Source organism: Phoxinus phoxinus (assembly GCF_949152265.1).
Source record: "Phoxinus phoxinus genome assembly, chromosome: 11".
NCBI classification, from domain to species: domain Eukaryota; kingdom Metazoa; phylum Chordata; class Actinopteri; order Cypriniformes; family Leuciscidae; genus Phoxinus; species Phoxinus phoxinus.
Window position 1 is genome coordinate 9,229,333 of NC_136886.1, and position 23,842 is coordinate 9,253,174.

General features: G+C 38.8%; 1 protein-coding gene across 1 annotated transcript in view; it reads left to right on the forward strand.

Annotated features, from left to right (window-relative positions):
- Window positions 1-23,842, forward strand: part of tex264a (testis expressed 264, ER-phagy receptor a) — a 68,678-nt gene that overhangs the window by 4,947 nt on the left and 39,889 nt on the right. The window contains exon 2 of the mRNA XM_079628755.1: window positions 8,420-8,641. Coding sequence (XP_079484881.1) covers window positions 8,420-8,641 — 222 coding nt within the window. The remainder of the gene's footprint in view (window positions 1-8,419; window positions 8,642-23,842) is intronic.

Genomic DNA, 23,842 nt, shown 5'->3' on the forward strand with positions numbered 1-23,842 from the left:
AAGAGATTGGCATGATAGATATGAGTATGGTAATGGTTATGGCAATGTTAATGTATTTAGTCTTGGCGGAATAGATCTGCTGCTGCTGCAGAGCAAGTACAGAGACTTGCTACTGCCAATACATTCACAGACATTGCTGTGAGCAAGTAAGACATGTTGCTGCTGTACATATAACAAACATGAAATACCTCGTGTAGCAGATCTATACAGGTGGAGCTGGGGAAGGTGGAGGGTTTCTGAAAGCGCGCTGCACACTGCTAACAGTAATCCCTACCGTATTTGAATGTTGAGCTGCAGCGCATTGGCTGTGATGCAACAGCAACCAATCAGCTGCGCTATGTAGATAATGATGTGATCGTTACCAAATTGTGTTGTGGACCTATCAGCCTGCGCCATCTAGAGTTTCATGCCAGAACATCCAGTGTAGACCCGGTTTTACACTGTGTTTGTGATAAACGTCAAACCAGCGTTTAACGTTAAGACACAAAGTGTATCATTGTTTGAGTGTTGCTAGAAAAATCAGTACATGCCCTGTTGTTTAAATGTTTTCTGCCTCGGGATCTGACTCGGGCTCAAACACGGCTCTATCACAGCGCTTGTCATCATATCTAAACACACAACATTCTGTAGAGAGCACAAATTCTGTGCGATGGCTTCAATAACAGCAGTGGGCATTGACTTCAGTTTATTCCAGAGGTAACGCCCCTTGAAATTGAGTGTTTTCCACTGGGAGTGGAAAAATAACTTTTTTTGGTGCAAAAACACTTTACAACTAACCTTTGAGAAACATAACCTTGATAAACATAAATTAAAATCTAAAACTGCATTTCATGACCCTTTTAAATTGTAAAATGCTTGGTTGCAGTTGGTGATTTTGTTCTTAGCTACATTCCACCTCAAATCCAGATAAAGGTCTGTAATGCTGCTCTACAGTACTTTGGCTGCTTGCCCAGCTGTATAATGTAGTCTGGCATCCGAGGGGATTTGCTGTGTTTATTGTCTTTGGTGACAGGGTTGGGGATTTTGATTGGCACTCTCACCTTTTAGTGTCCAGCCACTGTCTCCCCTAAAGCCAATTAGCTTCAGATCTGACTATGATAGGTTGTTAGCGCTCGCTGAGGTCACTGTCCGATTTTAATTGGCATAATGCTCTGTGCTTATTAGCATGCTCAGCTCTCCCGCGGGAGGCAGGGGTTGATATGGTCTGTTTCAGAAGGTCAGCTACCAGCGGATCCAAAGTGTTTGAGCTTGACAGGGTAAAACAGAGGAATTCACTCTTTTGAAACATGCTGAGAATGACTGTTCCAAGCTTGTCAGTGGCAAAACCTCTGAGTTATCTTCAGCATTATCTTCTGAGTGGTTCATACACAGCACCTTTACCTTTACCATGAGCTTAACACGGCTGTATTAGTGATAGTAAAAATACAGTAGTGTTTCCAATGATGGGCAGTAGCGTTGCTAAAAGTAGCGATGCTATATGGTTCAACTCACCAAGGGTGCATCATGTATTTGATGAAAATTACAATAAAAACAGTCATATTGTGAAATGCTATTCATTTAAAATATAGGCCTATGTCTTCTATTTTTTAGATAGTTTATAATGTACTTTATACCTGTGATACCTGTGTATACCTGTTTTCAGCATCCATTACTCAGCCATTACATTACCCATGATCCTTCAGAAATCATTCTTATGCTGTTTTGGTAAAAAAAAGAAAACATGGAAGCCATGTTACATTTATTTTTCATAATTTTCTGACTGATAGAAAGTTCAAAGGAACAGCATTTAGCCTACTTGAGATGGGATTTTTTTTGTAACACTGTGAAAGTCATTATTGTCACTTTTGATCAATTTAATGCATCCTTGAATAAAATATTAATTTGAGGTGATGAAAGCGGAAAAGCAAAGCACAGTTCAGAGGTCTGAGTTAGTTAACACACACATAAATGTTAAGAGAGTTAATATAGTCAGTTTTCATGTTGAATGGTCTTATTTCACAAGGCTAATGGCAATAGTTTTGAAAGCATTAGCAGTCACATTTTTTATCTGATTTAGGGAAGTACAAAAACTTGTAAATCAACAAATGTGTTGTTAATTTGGTATTCTGATCCATTTCTGTGGTTGAAGTTGTTGGTCATAGCAACGTTTTGGTGCTTTATCAGAAAGACTGACTCAAGTGACTTTGTGACCCGTGCAGGGTATTATGGGACTGGTAGGAACATCAGAGGTGAGACAACTTTGACTTTAATCCTTTATGCTGCGTTTGAACTCTCAATGGTTTTTATATTCAGTCACCTTCATTAATGCCATTTGGCCTTATGATGTACCAGCATGAAACCAGCTTATTTATAACCGTTTATAAATGGAAGAGCTTATTCTCTTCGGGTGGTTCATTCAACCCAGGTGTCTACATTCAGGGCTGATTGAAGAGGACGTCTTTCAGTTTTCAGTACGGCAGTCAAAGCGAATCGGTTGTTACTTCTGTGGAACTCGGGCTTGATTAACACTCCACAGAGCCTTCACAAACACTGAATCTATAATGGAAGTTTATGGTGGAAGCAAAGAGATGCCATTTAAAACTGGCCTACTTTGTCCAAAGTTAATAAATTAAATCAGCGAATGAATAAAAAACCTTTATAGCTATTTCACAGCACATCAAGTCCCTATACTCTGTACACTTTCATCTTCTAAGCTAAAATCACTCTGACATGGGTTTATTGTTCTCCATGCTATATTCTGTTTTGTAAGTAAAAGAATTCTTCACAGTCAAACATTGAACTAGTCCACTATATATATAGCAGTTATTTTAAAAATAACATACTGTATGTATAAGACGTATATAGTTTCATAAATCTAAGATGAATTGAAATCTACATAAAAGAGCTTTTATGGGTTTATGACATCTGGTTAGGACACGATGTAAGTACTGTCAGCAGGATTCTTTCGCTTCTTTCAGTTCATCACCTTTGAAGCGCCGCGGCTTCAGCCATCAAAGCGCAGCTTTCACTCAATTTCAAGACAATTATTTTCAAACTTCAAATTGCTTGCTGTGAGCATTGTTCCCATTTTTATCCATAACCCGCAGGTTTTGAGGACTATGATAGTTTTGTGGAACGAAGAGTTAGAGTTAGGCTGTTTATTTATTGAATATATGTCAGTACGAAGTATCTAATGCCCACAAAGGGTGCGTTTATTTAATCAAAAATGTATATGGTGAAATATGATTACAACTTAAAATAAATGTTTTCCCCTTTAATATATTTTATGTCATGGCAAAATCTTAAATTTTCAGCATCATTACTCCAGTCTTCAGTCGTATATGATCCTTCAGTAACAGTAACAATGTAATAGTTTTGTCACTTTCGTACAGTTTTATGCAAACTTTGCTGAATAAAAGTGTTAAAAAATGTATTCAAAAACTTTTGGACGGTAGGGCATACATCTCTAAGAAATATGTCTAAATGGTGTTTGGTGGACATGACCTTAAACCAGCCCAATTATACAATGTTTCCTTAAGGCCGTCTAGTCTGACGTGTTGTTTTGGATTCACAATCCGCTTATGAAACATGCTAATACATTTCTGTTTACTGAAACATTTGTTGGGCTATGAGCTGAGCTGATCCCTCATGTTCAGTTTCTTTTGTACATTATTATCTCCTGTTTACTTCTGAAGATGCAGTAACACAGACCAGGGGAATAAAGTTTTTTTATGAGAAAAAAAAATGCAAAAGGAGGGTTGAATGTTTTCTCCAGAACAGCTCTTTGTTGTCTCAGGGCAGTGATTTAAAGTTTAGGGATTAACAGGAAGACTGTCTTCACATTCATAGGCATCTGCAGTGCTGAACCTTCATATTAATGGTTTCTTCTCCTTTTCAGTATCTGATGTGCTGAACTTACTGTTCACATCATGACAAAAGAAAATCAACCAATCATGAGTGTTTTGTCCAGCTACTAGCAAAATGTCCTACATGCTTGACTTTTGAATGCCAGTCGCCCTCCTCTGCCTTTTTTAATTAGACTGATGGCGTGAATGTTGCCTTGAGCGGGGAGTTATGATTAGTTATAGCCTGGTTTTGCGAGAGCAGTGCATGACTGATGGACAGTCATTGTAGTTCCAGGCGCTTCAGTTTAGCAGTGTCAGTCAGCTAATGAAGCCGGAATCGAGTGCATGCAAGGTAGACCTCACATTTCTCTGATTTATGTCTCAAGCTGATGTTAACCATCTTTAAATAATAGCCTGAGCTATCCATCAACTTAATTTGAAGCATGCATTATTAAGAATCAAATGGTTTTCCTAAATGCTTCATGTGAAGGTTTTGACTTGCAGTGCAGGGTTTGGGGTTGTCTGCTAAATGCAAATACCAATTATTTGCTCTTGTGGCCCTTTTCAATGCCAACTCAAATATTATCTGAACTAGGCTCTTTTTTTTCTTTTTTTGCATACTCTATTTTCTGCCCCATTAATTCTGTCCAAATTGGCCCCTACCAAACATAGCACCTACGCTTCCCCAGAAATGCACCATCAGTTTCAATTTCATTCAGCATGGGAGCCATGCAACATTTGAGGACATTCAGGGCAGCTAATAATCTTGAGGAACTGGCAGGTTATGCATATTCATGGTTCTGTGCTAGTAAAGTTTACTAGCAAGTTCTCTCTTTCGCAAAATTCCATTTATATGCACCAATAGTCAAGTACAGCAATTTTTAGATAAAACTTTGATAACATTTCAATATATAAAATGTAATTTAGGGACTTGCATGAAGCAAGTCATTGGAAAAAAATGGTCTGATTCACAGAAAATAACTGAATTTAGCTAATTAACCGAGAACTCGAACACATTTTTGCAATTCATGTCCATGTTTAAGAAATGTCATGTTTAATGCAAGCCCTTCTGGAAGGCCTTTTTTCAAGCTTATTTGAACAACAGTAGCTTAAGGCTTGTCCACAAGTGTGCCATTGCTATTATTATTTAATGTATGCAGGCTAGCTGTTAACCTAATGTTAAATGTGCTGGTTGCTGCTTGTTGACCTGGATAGTGTGTTTTTTTTACTTGACGTGTTGCTTACAGCCTCCTTTTGCTTGGCTGTGTATCTGCAGTCGAATCACAGAATGCTCCCTCTTGTAAGTTAACTTAATGCTTTGAAGCGTGCTATATAATTTTAAGCCCAACTAAAATTTGTAAAGACAAACTGCATTTTATTATCTGTCCTGAATAATACTATACCTTCAGCTCTTCTAGGTGACCAGCAGAGGTCTCCCCAATGCCTATTCAGGACTTAAATGTACTTCAATGTACCTGTGTCATAAGTCCACTACCTGATTTGTTATATTTTATATTATTGTTTAGATTTTTGCTTTTTAAGGTTGTGTTGTTGTGCTTTGATCTTCTGGCACTTCTGTTACAGTGCAGAAAAGCTGTGAGTTTAATGCATTGCTATTATGCATGTGGTGTGAAACATGCCTTGCAGTTCATATAGACATTTTAGAGAGTAGGACACGGGTAGGACTTGTGTGGAACTTGCCCATGTGAGAGAGTTTGCTTTACAGCGATAAATATTTTTTTTAATTCAGAGTTAGACTATTGAGTTTTTTTTTTGCCAGATACTGTCCTGATCTTCTCTGAAGTAAACTCCATGAACCTTTTAGTAATTACACATACAGGTTTCAAGAACATTCCGCAGGAGGTCTCCACGAGGAGCTTTGCTCTCTGTATGAAACAAGGCTGCATATATGATTAAATATAATGAGGAAGAGGAGGTTTGTAGCAAGTGTAGAGCTCCATCCGGTTAAATTGAGTGCGGTTCTATACTGAGACGCACCATGAAAATCCTATTTCTCAAAATAAACAAAACCAGGACATTTACACTAAATTCTCTATCTGTTTCATTCATATGGCTTTGTATCCTCAAAACCAGCTGGCAGCAGCATCATGAAGCCCTAAGATATGGAGAAACTGTAAAAGCTCAAACAGTAGAGCATGTTGCTATGAACTAATAAAATGTACGTAATACCTTGAGAGCAATGCGTGTTTGCGTATTTACAGTAGTACTTAAATATTGCTATATATGACATGCGTTTGGCAGACATTTTTATTAGATGTTTAAAAAACGTTTCAATAAGTGGTTACACATACTCCCGATATCAGCCTGAGCTGCTTCAGTGTAGCTGTAGTGTACCAAGTGTGTTCATTTTGGAGCGTAGTCTGATGATTCACTGTCTGTTAATTATTTATCAATGTCTAAACGATCTGGTGCTGCTAATTTTTGCTAAATCAGTTTGATTCTGCATCTGGTTTGCAGCTTCCAGTATGAAGTAGGGAGACGCCTGTTGAATTTTCATGAGTCGCCTCTTGAGCCAAGGCTGAGCCGCCTCGCTCTCTACAATTATGCAGATCTGAGCACCTTAGGGACTCCTGGGGTATGCAGAGAGCTTTTGCCATTTCTCCGCCAACCCTTGATAAAAAAAAAAAAAGCAACACTCTCCCAGACCTGCACGCTCCATAAACCGTGTGTTAGCCGTGAGCAATGCCGAACGTGGCTGGGGGGGAATTCCCAGAAGTCCTAGCCCCAGGAGGATGGAGCAGAGGGAGAGGATAAGGGTTAGGAAAGATGAGAGGAGTCAATCCTTGTTACATGTCTGCTAATAAAGAATTACCACCTTTTTATTGTTGCAGAGCCTTCATCTGTCAAAAAAAACGATGGCCCTTGCAAAGCCGAGCAGAGAATTGCTTTTGAAAATTGCTTTTCCCTGCAGCAGGCCTCTAGAGGAAATACCGAGAAGAAGCCGAGCAAAATGACAATGCACTGCGTTTTAGTGGCCATCTTGGATTCCCGAAGGCAAAGAGTGCATTCAAAGACCGTTTCCTACATCATCCCGTTCCAATCATGAGTATTCTATGCATTCAGGGGATGAATGAAAAAAAAGATCGGGTTATAAAATGTGTCTGCAGTGCCATTTTTAGCCTGGCTATTTCAGTGTGCAGCGCAGTGACCCCTGAACGCGAAGATGCAGAACATGGCATATTGGTTCTTCTCTGCATCCATGTGGTCGCCACAACTCGAGAACCAATTACGCTGTAAAAGAAGGCCTTATCGAGCCCATTAGTGCACGTAGTCAAATCTGGGGCGACTGCCAGGAACGCTGATCGTAAATTCGCTTCCTTTTCATGGACGTCTGGAGACCAAATCTTCTCGGTTATCTTTGATTGGCAGTGTGAAGATTAGTTGGTTTGTTTGAGAGGGCTTGTGGGTGTTATTTGAATTGGTACTGCATTCTCTTGTTCGTCCACATCGTTTGGGTGAATTATTTGACATAAACAGACAAACAACAAGTGAAGGGAAGTGTATGTGTGGGCCTTCTTGCTTCTAGTAATTGCCTGTTGTCTCTTGGGTGCGCTGTCTGGAGAACTGCCTGAAATTCCCACTTTATTTGCTGACAGTTGTGTAGGACAGCAGCAATGGGGAGAGTTCTGAATACCATCATTAGTCCCCGGCTGGAGAAATAAGATCTTCGTGCTGGGAACAGGGACAAAATGCACACAGAGGAAAGAAGTACTGCAGGGGAAGTGAGTCAAAGAATGGAGGTGGAAAAGAAAGACAAACCAGGAAACAGGGAAAAAAATCGGCTTAAGAAAAGGATGTAGATAGTATACATTTATGCATGATGTCGGTTTCTGGTGCTGCTGTCAACCTGTTGAGAAGATCATCTTATCGTTGACGTGAAGCATTCAATCTAAATTACGGATGTTAACTACATATTGAATCATTCACTGTAGTGGGCAAACATGCTAGATAAGTAATTAGAGGTGACAACTTTATAAATGCCTTACCGGTAATTGGTTTGTCATGAATGTTTTATTGGATTGCTATCTCCAATGCTATCTCATGTGATTGTGAGGAGGTGTTAGTCTTACCATGAGACTTAAACCTCTTGGTTTCATGATGTTAGAGGTAGATAGCACTGTGAGACATTGCAAGAACTTAGACAGTCAGAAACCATCTAACCAACCACAGACCGTTGCTCGTATAATGCATTTTGAGGCAGTTTTATCTGACTTTGTTGAACTTGAAACCACAACAATAATGTGGGGCAGAAAATGCTGTACTGAAAACAGTCAAATATTTTGCAGAAATGTGTGCAGACTTTGTAATCTGACCATAAATACTGTCCAGAAATACAAGTGACTATTTTTCCTGAAAACGTTTAATGTAGCGTTACTATGTACAGCACTGTTCAAAAGTTTGGGGTTAGTAGTAATGATGCTGAAAATTCTGCTTTGCCAGCACACAAACTAAAATATATTTTAAAATATATTCAAATCGAATTTAAATTGTATAATATTTCACAATAGTACTGTTTCTTTGCAGGTCCAGTATTCAGCACAATCTGATGTAATCTATCTCTCTTTGTGTTTCAGACTCAAGCAGATCAGTGTCGGTATGTAGTGGGCAGTATACTGTGTGAAAATGAAGAGAAACCTGATGAAGAGCTACAGCGTCTGTATGAGAAATACGGCTACAAAGTCATCTCCTTCCCAGAAGTCACCTGTGCCGTAACTTCCTCGTTTCCAAACAGATGCACTCTGTCCCCCGTCTGCGGCGCTTATAGAGTCTACCCTGAACTACAACAGTATATAAAGGTATCAGTCATGCTTTATCTATCTATCTATCTATCTATCTATCTATCTATCTATCTATCTATCTATCTATCTATCTATCTATCTATCTATCTATCTATCTATCTATCTATCTATCTATCTATCTATCTATCTATCTATCTATCTATCTATCTATCATATCTATCTATCTATCTATCTATCTATCTATCTATCTATCTAATATATACGTTACCTGGCCGAACTTCAAATGGTCAGAGTGCAGCGCTCTGCTTTATTCATTGTAATTTCCATAATGCTTCACACCCCGCACGTCACTAGTGGTCAATATCAGGCACATCTAATGGAGGACAGCATGTGAAATGTATAGCGAGGAACACGCGTGTAAATGGGAAGAAACGGCCTTAGTAACTTCTGAATGGACAGATAACTGGATAGAGAGATGGAAAGAGGCTGTTAATGAGGTCAGTTTGTGTGAGCTTGCGTGTTGGTGGTCTAACAGCGTGAGTTCAGTGCGGTTCAGTGCTGTGAGATAATGTGATGGATGATGATGCGCTACTTACCATTTGTAAACCATAATGACATGTGAAACTTGAGTTGTTAATTGTATAGGTAGGTGTCATTTTCTTGTGCTGATGCTTTTCTTGTGCTCTATATGTACACTAGCAACCAGATAGCGATGCCTAGGCAACCACCTACAGCACATTTGCATTGAGGTGGCTGTGTATTGGGTAACCAACATGGAATGCACAACCAAAATTGGCACTCTAGTGGCTCGCAATATTGTCGTGACAATCTGTCCTAGTTGAAGTGCTGGCGAAGGGAAGTCTCATACAGTTACAAAGCAGTCTGTACCAGATGCTCACTTATTTCACTACATAAAAATGAATCTAGTCTACTAGCTATCCTTGAACACAAGGAATTTCTGTAGTTAATGCATTTGCATAGCTCCAGACTGTGACTAAAATAAACTCAAAATAAACCAAATAAATATTTGCAACAATAATTTATAATGTAGTTGCTGTCTGGAGAACTTTGTGAACTTTGTGTCCATATGCGCTTTCGTCAGATTCAAAATGCTAACTGGCCAGCAACTTGAGAGTGTTGTGTAAGTCTTTTCGATTGACTGACTCATTAAAAAGAACTGGTTAATCAAACATCACAACTCTAATTTATTAGAGTGGGTCTTATTAACCGTTTTTTTTTTTTTATGAGACAGACAGTTGAAAAGATTAATGAAAAAGCCTCAAAGTTGCTGGTCAGTTAGCAGTTTGAATCACAACTCGTCTGGATTCAGTCAGTGACTCGTTCAGGGCTGCGTTTGCAAGTCAAGGTAGATCGTGCTGAGCATTGGTGCCAATTGCTTTTTACCATATACTTAGGCTTACAATGCAGATCCCAGAGCCATTACTTAGTTCACAATGACACAATCTCATGAGTCATTTTTCATTTATGATTCAAAAAAATATACTTCTGTTTTCATGAGACTTACTTTAGTCTGCTTACTGAATGGTTGTTCACATGACAACATGTAATTTAAACATTAGTTTTGCTGTAGTTAATTAATAACGGTTTTCTAAAAAACAAAAACAAAATGTATTTATTTTAAATTATTATTATTAACTAAAATATTTATTTATAATATTATTAGCTACGTTAGCATAGACACTTTTTGTTTTGACCAGAAGGAAATCATTCCGATTGGTGAATCCGAACATAGTGTTACATGAACACTGAATAAAGTGATCGGGTTAGTGTGCAAGATTCAAATCGGATTTGATCTTTTGAGTTTTGACACACGCACACTACAAATAAAGAGTTTGCCTCTCTTGCATCTCTTCTTTTCTTTTAAAAATCAGACTTAATATTTATCCATTTTGGGTCCTGATTAGGAGATGGTTAGCCAAAGAAGATATGTGCTGTGCTGCTCATATTTATTAAGCAGTATAAACGCTGCTATCATGGCTAAAATAAGGAGTCTGTGGATGAGAGTCCGAAGAATGACATTCTCCTGTAGTTATATATATATATATATATAATGCAGATTGTGGTCTCATAAACCTATTGACTATAAACACAATTTCGCTATAGGTCACTAAAACTATGATGTAACCAGTTTCACTTGTTGACCTACAACTTCCATTCTCACACTTTTTATTTTGCTTACCTTCCTTCTTTAACTCACTCACACACACACACCAAACCTTTTCTGACTTGGCTTGTCTGACAGCTAAGAGTAGTGCAATAGTTACATGAGCAGTGCAGTGTAGGAGTCAGCACAAGATATATGTTGCATTATGGGACTGTGTGTATGAGTTTGTAATGTGATGTATGTGGAGTGGCACCGTGTACAAAGACGGGACTGAGCAGATGAATAATGGAGAGACATTCACAAATGCACGTGTGTATGTAGGCAGGGACATGTCTTTATAATGATTTATTGAATAGGGTCTGGCAGAAGTTCAGACGGGCACTTCCTTTATTATGGAACTCAAGTAGGACTTCCTGTAAAGACTTCTGTACACCCACCACCACCACATAGCACATGCACCACACTTCAATTACAAACCAGATATTACAAGTCACCAAGGAGTCCGATGTATGTGTCTAGAGCATTTGCTCATCTGTAATACATCGCGATTGGATTCTTTTGTTAAATTATGTCCACATATTTTATCTATACTTAAAGCATTGTTAATGCATTGCAACTATCAGGCTTGTTTTATTTCTCATCAGTTTTTTGTCAACAGTATTTTTAATTAAAATAGTTAACAGTTAAATTATCATGCTACATTAAAACTGTAACATATGGTCACCTGTGAAAATTTTTGGGTGATACAACGAAATAATAAAATTTGCATTTAAAAATAGAAAAAACTGATTCAGTTTGTATTGATTCGCTTCGCTCATGTAAATGAACTAAACTAGAGGTCTGTGCAGGTTGGATTTTTGTTTAAATACGGCTCCCGCAAGATTATGTCCCACTCTCTCAAAAAATCTGTTATTATTTTGCACCGCTGATGCCTGCAAAAGCCCTTGGGAGAAGGTCTATGGGGATTTTTCGGTCCCGGTCCGGTTGGATTCTGTCTTGTTCTGGCTTTTAAAAAACAGTTACAAAAATAACTATGATTACAAATTGTACAAATAACATTCTGCACCTTAAAAAATAAAAACATGTAACTTTTATTTTTCGAGAACTATATTTTGCTGCAGTCCTACAAGTCATCACACAATATTCATAATAATAATATTAATTTGTTATATTTATATAGCGCCTTTTCTGAGACCTCAAAGCGCTTTACATAGAAGGGGGGAATCTCCTCAACCACCACCAATGTGCAGCATCCACTTGGATGATGTGACGGCAGCCATATTGCGCCAGAACGCCCACCACACACCAGCTTACTGGTGGAGAGGAGACAGGGATGAAGCCAGTCAGTGTATGGGGATGATTAGGAGGCCATGATGGACAGAGGCCACTGGGCATATTTTGGCCAGGATGCCAGGGTTACACATATTTTGCACACATATTTCACGGGATTTTGCACACATATCCGTATCTTCCCGCACACACCTGCACTCAGCAATCAAAACTACTAGGCTATATTTAAATCAGAGATGACCACATAAAAAGCCAATCAAAATCACTGCAATACTCTCAGTGTTTCTTATTTTATACCATGAGGTCATTGTGAGTATTCAATGCATCACCCAGCCCAGTTCCTGTGGAGTGGACATGTGTTGGGAATGGCTTCTGTTGGTTCTCTGCCGAACGTGGCATTTGGCAAGGGGTTGTGTAGTCTGTTATGGCACGGGTTAAACACCGAACTGTCTCTCTGCCAACCCTAGATATCCCTTTTATCTTCTCCATGGACAAATCCTTTCTTTTTACTCCTCTCCCACACCTATCCATCTTTGTATTGGTCCCTCAGTTGTCTTGTTTTTGTATCGTTCTTCATTGGGCAGATATATCACTTGTCCACCCTCTATCGATAGCAGACACGGACACATTCTTCTCAATCTGCTGAGAGGCTGAGCCTTTGCTGATGATGATAAACACACACACACACACACACACACACACACACACACACACACACACACACACACACACACACACACACACACACACACACACGGACCATCTGTTAGACAGCGAGAGGGCAGAATCTCCTGCTCCCACACAGGAGTTCACTCCTTAGCAAAAGCGTACACAGAATATGTGGGCAGTCCCATTACTCCGTAACAGTGATTTCAAGCTGTTAGTGTGTGTTCGAGACGAGTGTGTGTTGATTCAGCAGACGGCTTGCTGTCAGAGGATTGACTAAGCCCATTAAAAGAGGTGATTCTTAAGAAGTATAAAGGAATGGCGAGATGGACTACATTCGAGGGATTTGCCTGAACCCCTACAGGTTTCCCAAAACGCACTTTTGTCTCAGTGCTAGAGTCTTGTTCAAACTCGAAATATAAAGTTGTAATCCAATTTACAGCTACCCACTGATCCGCTCAACTTCATGTTTAAAAAAGTAGCCTATATGTACTTATTGGTCAAACTGATTAACGTTTGCTGCCTGAAGTTTGAAATATTTTGTTGCAGGTTTTATAGCTCAAAACATGCTTCATAGTGCCAAAACATGCTAAGCTCTTCTAATCGAATCTGACTTGAATGCATTATTTTACAACTTTTCTTTTTTTTTTTTTTTTAAGTTGTCTACATCATCCTTTAGGCTGTAGAACTGCTTTGGTGGATTAACTACTAGTTATGCATCAATAGAGCACAACTGCCCACTTTTTCAGCGACCTTGGTTCAGAGAGTAGCTATATTTTCCCATTAATTTTCTCCATAGGCATTATGAAAAATGATTCAGTCAAGACTTTTAAGTAGTAAACCAAAAAACAACAACTCTGAGATGAATCACAATACTCCAAACATGGATTTAAAGATAAAAATGATGAAAATCATTTTAAAAAAGACAAAGACTGTCAGTGTTTTTATGAGGCAGTGAACTACTCGACTCGATCTAATTAAAAACTATTGACCAAGTCATTAATTGCAAAATATAAAATCATATACAAATATATATGATCGTTCACGGGTCTTTTGATGCAATTCTTGTTTCCATGGTAACAGTGACTTCTCTGCTGGGCGAATCTCTCTTCAAGATTATGGGTAATGAGGTTCTTCACAGGGAATTTGGAAAAGCTCATTGTTGGTTTGTCTTGAAAAGTTTACCATAACTTTAAAAAATGACTTCTCTATTGAGAAAATGTATCTTCTGTAACCCGACTGCTGTGCTCTGTTACTCTTTTGCTCCAAATAAAGTCTTTTTGTGGTTTGTTATATCACATAACTTTCTGGTATACCAGAAAGCTAACAGATTTTACTGGCTTTACATTGTCAAATATTGGCTATAACTTTGCAAAGACAAGGTTAATGGCGTATCTCACTAGTTTCATATTAACATGTGCAATGATCAAGTCTTATGTGAAGTCTACAATATTGAAACGTGGCGTCACTATATCGGCGTCAACTTTATAATTTATTTTAATGCAATGCCATGCCCCATTGACTTCCATTATAAATGCAGTACTGTTAATGCAGTTTTTGTTTGTATTTTCAGGACATCTATTCATGCAGTTATCCTTTTACTTTGATACAGATTATTTAACATCTTTACTATTTGCTGTTAACTTGTTTCACCAAGATTTTGATATAAGCAGCATGTATGATATATTCTCTGCTAGTGTAAAAGCATGTTCGTAAACATCATTATGTGTCATTAATCACAAGCAAATCTATCTCAAGTTGACTCCGCCCACCTTGGCAGTTACCCGAACAACACACTGATTCTGTTTCCCTCTGGTCCAATCAGCTCATGAATAATGCCGCTCTGTCCCTCCCTATCCTCTTTGATGTTATTATTTGTTAAATTAAACATGGAAAATTGGTTGTGGTTGTATACTGCATCCATATTTAAAGAGCTTTCCACTGTGTGGGCAGCTGGAAGAGAAGCACAGTGAATCTGAGGGGCAAAACACTAATCTGATAAAAAGATGAATGGGAATGGAATCAAGAAGGTGATAAGTGAGACTTTTAGTAAATGGCTATATGTGTGTGTGTGTGCGTGCGTGTGTCTTGTAATAATTCCTATGGAGTCACTCACTAAATCTTCTTCTAATTAGGGAATGTCTTGTTGCTAATGATAGGACCCCATCTGGAAGTTAATAAAGCATTTTATATTTAATAAGGTTTCATCCCTACTAGTAATTTCATGTTATCAGTATATTAACTGTAGCTTGTTGTATATATGTCTATATAGAGAGGAAGAGAGAGGTAGAAGGAGGGATGGAAACTGACCACAGCTCCCCTTTAGTGCTGTATATGTGCCCCTCTAGATGTGTGTGTGGGTGGGCTGGCAGACAGGCTGTTTCGAGCTGTTTGATCCTCACAGGTAGCCCTACATCTTTAATGAGACCCCATCAACCCTCCCCCCATCTCACTTGCTTTCTTTACCTTCCCATGGCCTTTCTTTAGGCCTATTTACACCTGCTCTTAACATCTGGGTTTTTTTGGGCATCTGAAAAATGTAGAATGCATACATGCACTACTTTTCAAAAGTTTGAAGTCAGCAAGATTATTTAATGTGTTTGAAGGAAGTCTCTAATGCTCACAAAGTCTACGTTTATTTAATTTAAAGACAGTAATATTTTGAATATTATTACAATTTAAAATAACTGTTTTCTATTTTAATACATTTTAAAATCGAATGTATTCCTTTGATGGCAAAGCTGAATTTTCAGTCTTCAGATTCACACGATCCTTGAAAAATCATTCTAATACACTGATTTTCTGCTCAAGAAATATTTATTATTATTATCAATATTGAAAATAGTTTTTTTTGTGGAAATATTATATACATTTTTTATTATACTATTATATTATTGTGGAAACATATACTTTTTCTTTTATTTATTTGAAATATATATTTTTTGTAGCATAATGCATGCTAAATTTAGACTTCTATTCAGCAAGAATGCATTAAATTGATCAAAATAGAATTGAATCCTTGAATGCTATTACTGGTAATACTGGTGGAAACGAGTTCCGATGCTTTCAGGTATCATTGTTAGCGAAGGTTCTTCGAGATTGTATCACTGTACCAGTTAGTCATCATTTTAATTAATTAAACATGAGGCCAAACTCTTTTGGAAAAGTATAGGCTAGTTACCGACACTACAAACAAATATAAAAAATGAGCTAACTGCACTGCAGTTTATTAAGAGTTTATTAAATATGTAACTGTCAGATGACACAGGAGTATATAAATCAATAATGTTTCAGTTTAATAAATATAATCAATTATATTTTGGCAACACTTTCTTTACAGTGCCATTGTTACATACGTTACATGTAGTAGTATAACTATAAATTGTGCATAATTATGCAACTAACACTAAACCAAACCAAACCCTATAGCAAGTACATGTTACTTAATATTACTCAGTACTTAAATATATAATTACAGTGTAACAAACAAAGACACCTTAACCTAAAGTGTAACCTACTTTTCTTTTTAATCAGAGCACAAAAAGAATTTAGAACAAAAGTCAAAACTATGATGAACAGTCACACAGACAGACAGTCTACGACTTAATCAGTGAGAGAGCCAATCAGTGAGTGTGTTTGTTTGTGTGTGTATGCATTCTTGTGAGGGCATGGCCTTATGCCAGATATAGCTGCTTCATAATTGATATGGTCTTCCTGGAGCATTGTGTGTGTGTGTGTGTGTGTGCTGTCTGTACGTTATCTTGGAAAACTGATGCATGAGCCAGGAGCAAAGACGCGTCCATCACAGCACTGAACCATAGTGGGCTTTGTAGTAAATGCTTAAGATCTCGGGATGTTCACGGATTCACTTTCTTCTCGAGGTTAAGGAAAGTTCAGCAGAAAATCCCTCCAGGCGAGAGTGATTTGCAGGACAGATAAATAGGAAATTCATCTAAATATAGTTTATTTTGAGGCTTAGCTTTTTTCTGTTTTGAGTTTTTCCAAAGCAAAAATATGCATATTTGTATACAGTACATTTAAAGAAGTGTTTCTCAACTCACCTCTCAGAAAGTTTTAGAATGTCTCCCTATTTAAAGTTGGCATGAAACACAAGTTGTGATAATCTTTTCTTTCCTATTGTGATGTACATCCACGTGAAACGGCTTCTCGTAGAAGAAAAAAATGTAGTGTGGCACTTGATTGCGTCCATCTGTAATTTATTGGATGGTTGTGGTTTGCTGTTGCGACGATCTCATGTGAGTGACAGGTTGTCCCGCTCTCACGGGTTTGGAACGACATGAGGGTGACAGAATGCTGCAAATTTTCTTTTTTGTTTGAACTAACCATTTAAAGGGATTTCAAACCCAAAAATGAAAAGTCTGTCATCATTTGCATCATGTACTCATTCTAAACCTGTACACATTTCTTTCTTCTCCTGAACACAAAAGAAGATATTTTGAATAATGAGTCCCATTGACTTCCATTAGAATTTTTGTCCAGTTAGTTACCAACATTGTTCGAAATATCTTCTTTTGTGTTCCATGCACAGAAGAAATAAAGTCAGTCTACTGACCAAAACTTGAGATGGTTGTATGGATCTGTTGGATTTGTGTTAAGCCGTGTTCCCAGTTACTTTCTTCTGCATTAAGGTGATAAGTTGGCGGTGATGGAAGTGAGACCCAAAGGGAGTATGGTTGAGGGGTCAGACCAACACCCTTGCACATTAACAGTGCATGAATCAGTCTCTGGCACCTCAAAATCCATGAAAACACACACACACACACACACACGCACAAACACTGATATGCACATTACATGACATGTTTGTATATGTTTACTTCTAAGAGATTTTTCCTGGAATTATTTAATGGAATGGGTTATAGTTCAAGATTTTCTGCCTGGTATTTATTCTAGTCAGGGTTTTCTTTAATTTCCCCCATGAACAGCTAAAAATATTGACTAGACCTATTTTTCGCTAACATGAATTTTAAAAAGCAGATTTTCTCCTGCACTTTGGCTTTATGATCAGATTATTGTACCATCCTCAATTTCTGTGTTCATTTGTAAAGTACCTTGGCTTTACCATGTTTTTTTTTTTAGACATGGAGCTATTGTTATACTGTGTTTTAAAGTATAAATTTATTATACACACACATACCATTCCAAAGTTTGGGGTCAGTAAGATTTTTTATTTATTCATTTTTTATAAATTAATACTTTTTGCTGGTATAAAGGTGACAGTAAAGACATTTTTCATGTTACAACAGTTTTTTTTATACAAATAAATGCTGTTCTTTTAAACTTTCTATTCAAAAAAGAATCTTTAGAAAAATGTATCATGGTTTCCACAAAAATATTAAGCAGCACAACTGTTTTCATCATTGATAATAATAAAACAATGTTTCTTGAGCACCAAATCAGTGTATTAGAATGATTTCTGAAGGATCATGTGACACTGAAGACTGGAGTTATGATGCTGAAAATTCAGCTTTGCCATCACAGGAATAAATTACATTACATACTTCTTAAAAAAATATAATCAAAACCAAGAATCATTAAACGGTTGTGTATATGTTTAGTTTATTAGTATTTTAGGTTATGTTTATGGTGCCTCATTGATTTTTCTGCTGTGTTTTCCTCCTCTTCCCTTCATCAGTAAAGGGAGGGATGGATAATGATGTATGCCACCTCGGAGAAACCGACAACATTTATCTCATGGAATATTAGATGTGCTTGTGCTTTGTTTTTCATAGACAATGTGAGACAGCTGGTCTGAGAAAGATAAGCTAAGTCTACATTTATGTTGTTTTCTGCTCCATGTGGCTTGACCCCAGGTTCTTGGTTGAGTTCTTTTGTGTGATTGTGTTTTAGTGAGATCAATAACCCTTAGGACTAATAAATAAACCCAGTGGTTCCCAACTAGGGGGCCGGAACCCTCTAGGGGGCCTCAGTAAACTCCCAAGAGGACCTCAAATTAACTTAATGATAAAAAAAAAAAAAGGCAATGGGTCAAAACAACTAAAAATCAAGATATTTCTTTTAAAATTCACCCCGTAAACAACAGTCCCCCCCACACACCCTGGATATATGAGGAAGCCTAAATTTTATTAAAGTGTTTAACTTTAAAAATAACATTAAGTGTTATTTTTAGATCTGGAAAAGTAAATGTGACCCTGGATCACAAAACCAGTCACAAGTAGCACTATACACTATTATATATTATATTTGCACCGTACCGCTGTGATTAAAAGCTATTAAGTAATGTGTAATCAGATAAAACAAGGTATAATGTAAAAAAACAAAAAAACAAGTTTAATATTCAAAGATCACGCAGAATTTGGCTGATTCAAACTGGCCTTTGCAGTTTTGTAAAATCGCGTTTCTTTAATGTTGCCTATAACGCCCATTTAATATCCTTAATAAGCCTTCACACAGCGCTGTCCGTCATCAGAGATATTTAAAGAGGCATAAATCACATCCCATTTTTCTTAACCACAGTCATTAAAGTCCAAAACACAATGCTGGTCTCCCAGTGCTGAGGAAGTGGTTATTCTCATCGAGAGAGAGATGTGCTAGATGCTGGCGACCGGGCCGCTGGTATTTCTAGCTGTAATTGTCTTTAGGGCACTGGTCCAGCAGAGACGGTCGTAGGTAGTTACACAGGGAGATGGCCGGAAATCATAGGCTTCTTAGGTTGTAATTAAACAATTCATTTTGGCTGTGTGCTTTCCACCTAATTTAGACGCAGACTTTAAAATGAAAGTACCGAAATAATTGTTTTAATAATCATATTAAAAGTGTTTTGTTTTTAGAAGCTTATAAGTTTTGTATCTCCTAATGACCACTCCAGGCCTGATAATGTTCTACATTAATATATTATCTAATCTATAAGTGAAATAATTAGAATGAAGCCACACATCAGTAAAATATATTTTCATACATGCATAATAGCACTGGTTGATGTTTTGTCAATAAGCATTTAATGCATGTTAAAATGTCAAGTTAGGTTTTTTTTCATTTGCTGATGCTGGTATAAAAAGCAGGGTGGCCGATGGCTTTTTTTCTGTGCTGGTTTTGAGGAAAAATCTGGAATGGAATTAATCCTGCAACCCTAGAAGATAATCGAGGATGGAAGATGGGTGGATAGAATTAATGAAGGTAGAATATGGTAGGCTGAGCTTATTTGATTCTGATTCCAATCACTTCTGGTTCCTTTATCAGATTCATAATTATGATTTTTTTACTAGGAAATATAGAAATGTGATTCTTGTTGCATCTTTCAATAATTTCAGCCCTTAATTAATTCAGTATCTGGTCCAACTGATTCATGGTTTTGATTCACTAAAAAGAACCGCCTCATAAGAGTCATTCATGAAAATTGTTAGTTTGTTAGTTAGTTAGTACCGTAGTTAGTTAGTTAGTTACCGTAGTAGTTAGTTAGTTAGTACTGAATTGGTTGCAAACCTTGAAGGGAATTATCAATTTAGCCAAAATATTACAATAAACAAGAATTTTATGAATGCCATTTATTTATTTGTTTGTTTATGTGATGCAGAGTCAGAGGCGTGCGGGTCCATTTGCAAACACTTTATTAATAGAAAGCAGGCAGAGAGAATGCAGTAGAATTAGTGAAGATCCAATACTCATAGACGATACCAGGCAGGGGTCGGGGCAGGCAGCAGACGATAACACGGAGATCAGGATAGCAGGCAGTGGACGGGAAACCATAAGACAATTACAATAAATAGAATGTAAACGCTCAGAGATGTAAGCCGTAGCTGGTACAAGACTTCGCAAGGAGCACTGAGAGATGGCAGTTTAAATAGAGAGGAGAAGTGGTTGCACCTGTGCAGATGATTAGGAATGAGAACAGGGCTGATGGGAAAAGTAGTTCAATATTCAGGTGAAGATGTTCTTTGATGACCAGAGAGAGATGTTGATGAGTGATCTATGACAGTTTACTAACAAAAAAATACAAATTGAAATCAATGTCCATAAAATCGGTCTATGATTAGTTCAAATCCATGAGACCTCTCTCCTCATCCTTCCCCGAAATCAACAAGTTCCTGACTTGTGTAATTGGATAGTTTATGTGCTTTTAGGCGATATGAAATCATCACCTTCCCACACTTTGGAGACCTGCGTACCTGTGTGTATGTGACCGCACTGATTGTATGTTGATTAAAAAGACAGGCGATTGCCCGTCCCACCATGTGGCTTTCCCTCAGATGTCTTTGTTCTCCTCTTTTATGCTGGTGGAGAGAAGAGGCGGACTGTCATTGCTTTGCATGTGAAGGACTGTGTGCGTTTCATCCTGCATCTTGCCTGTTCTTTTTAAGTGTGTGTGGATCATCTGCTGGTATGTTACATAAAGTCTGAGTGTTTCTGTGTGCGTTGGTTTTCTTAAGAGCCTCTGCCTTTTCACGGGGCTTGGAACCGACAATGCGAGTTGTGGTTTCACAGAGACACTTGATTTAATAACAAAGACCAATTGATTATGCTCTCGCAGCAGTTTCTGTCGCTCAGGTGAACATGCCAGGCCCTAATTTGATCTCTTTGTGGCAAATGTAATCTGCGTTACACCCATCACCGGTGATTGGGATTAATAGAAGCGATAGAGTGGATAGAATATCGTGGGATGATTGTGTCTGTCTGATGTTCAGTAAAAAAGCGGAGACTTTTGTTACCTGACACCTTAAGCGTCTGGAAGTATTCATCATTCAGACTTTGCCAGTGTTTGTCTATCCTGTATGAAAGCTGGTAGACCAAACCTGCTATTACTATCTCTGCAATTGCCTGTTTGGCTTGTCAGTTTGTCCGAGGTCTGAAATCAGACAGGAAATGAAATCCTGTTCTTCACAAACAACGCCAGTCTTATTTTAAAGGTGATGGCTTGTCAATTTTTCGATGTTCAAATATACCGTCTTCGTGCACAGGGTAATATTATTCAGAGACAAATTTTACATAAACATAGCTTTGTTCTTTTTAGCATCCCAAAGCAGCAACTGTAATTCGAACAGACTATCGAGACTATTTGTTTGTTTGACCAATGGCAGGGAGTGAGAGTGTTTAGGAAACCTGTCATTATGAAACTACTACACACTTCATCTTCAGCAGTAAGAGAAAATATTCAATATCATCCAGTTTGAAAACTTCTTCAGCAGTGACTTCCTTCACACTATAACAATATCAATTCCATTATTTTAACAATATTATTGCTTTTACTACATAATATTTGTAGATAATAAAAATATAAAGCACATACTGTTTTGAAGCAGGAGTCTGAGACGGATCCATGTGCAACGTTTTATTAAAGGTAAGGTGAAGGTAAAGGGTTAAGGGGATAAGAGGGCTGGGTAGCTGGTTCAGTCCGTACTCGGTGGTCAGGCAGGCTTAGTTCAGGGCTGGCAGCACGAATCGAAGTCGGGTCACAGGCAGGGGTTCACTTGGCAGGCTGCACAGAATCAGAGTCGTTAGGGCAAGCAGGGGTTTCAGAAATCAAAGATAGGTTATATAAATAATCCAGAGAATGCTCAGTCATGCAACACAGTAGTGGAACAATACTTCGCAAGGAACACTGAGCCAACGAGCCAGATATACGCTAGAGCTCAGCGTTCATTGCGAACAGGTGCATCGATCATCAGCGCACAAATGATGCATACTAGGCCAAGTATGCATACTCAGTATTCAGGGGACGGCGCTCGAGACTGAATAACGGGCATGTCACTGGGCGCCGTAACAGAGCCCTCTCCCTGGGAGCGACTCCTGGCGCGAAAACCCTGACGGCGGCGAGGTCTGCCGCGGGGACGAGGAGCGGGTTTGTCTGGGTGATCATGATGAAATACTTGAACGAGCAAAGGATCCAGAATATCTTTTGAGTCCACCCAGGAGCGTTCTTCAGGACCAAAGTCCTCCCATTCTACAAGATACTGTAAACGCCCGCCACGACGTCTAGAATCCAGCAGATGGCGCACACGGTACACCTCTTCGCCCTCTATCAGGATGGGCTGAGAACGGGAATCCTCAGACTCTACATTACTGACCGTGGAAGATGCAGTGGCTGGTTTCAATAGAGAAACATGAAATGTGGGAGCAATGCGGAGCTGACGGGGCAGGGCAAGGCGGAAAGACACTGGGGTAATTTGCCGTATAATCCTGTAGGGACCCATGAATTTAGGGCTGAGTTTCTTGCTGGGCAGATTGAGTCGGAGATCCCGGGTGGATAACCACACCCACTGACCGGGCTGATAGACTGGACCAGCACGGCGGTGACGATCAGCTTGTCTCTTAGTGCGATTGACGGCACGTAAAAGATGGGTGTGAGCTAGATTCCACGTCTCCTCACTGCGCCTCATCCAGTCATCCACAGCTGGTACATTAGAGGGCTCGCCGGACCAGGGGAACAGAGGTGGCTGATAACCAAGTACGCACTTGAAAGGCGTTAGACCCGTGGAGTGCTTACAAATGGAATTTTGAGCGTATTCAGCCCACATGAGATACCGACTCCAATCCTCCTGGTGGAAATGACAGTAGGATCTCAAGAAACGAATAATCTCCTGATTGAGACGTTCAGCCTGCCCGTTAGACTGAGGGTGGTACCCAGATGTGAGGCTGACATTCACTTGAAGCATCCGAAAAAAGGCTGCCCAGACCCGGGAGGTAAACTGTGGTCCGCGATCGGAGACAATGTCATCAGGTAAACCATAGAAACGGAAGACCAGATTACAGAGGTGCTCAGCAGTTTGCAGGGCTGTGGGCAGTTTAGGCAGAGGGATAAGACGACAGGCTTTTGAGAAGCGATCGACAACAGTAAGGATCGTTGTATGTCCGTCAGAAGGAGGGAGATCAGTAATGAAATCAACGGCTATGTGTGACCATGGGCGTTGGGGTACCGGTAGAGGCTGTAGAAGACCTGCAGGAAGGAGCCGTGAAGATTTTTGGGTATTGCAGTTCTGGCATTGCTGAACGAAGTTAGTCGTGTCTTGAGGCAGTGTGGGCCACCAGTAACGGTTCCGGAGAATGTGAATCGTAGCAGTGATGCCAGGATGACCAGAGCTAGGCAGCGCATGGACGTGTTTAAGCACCTTCTCCCGGAGCGCTTCGGGCACGAACATTTTTCTTGGAGGACAGTCAGGCGGAGGTTCGGAGTTAGTGTTGGCTTGTTCTAATTCAGTCTC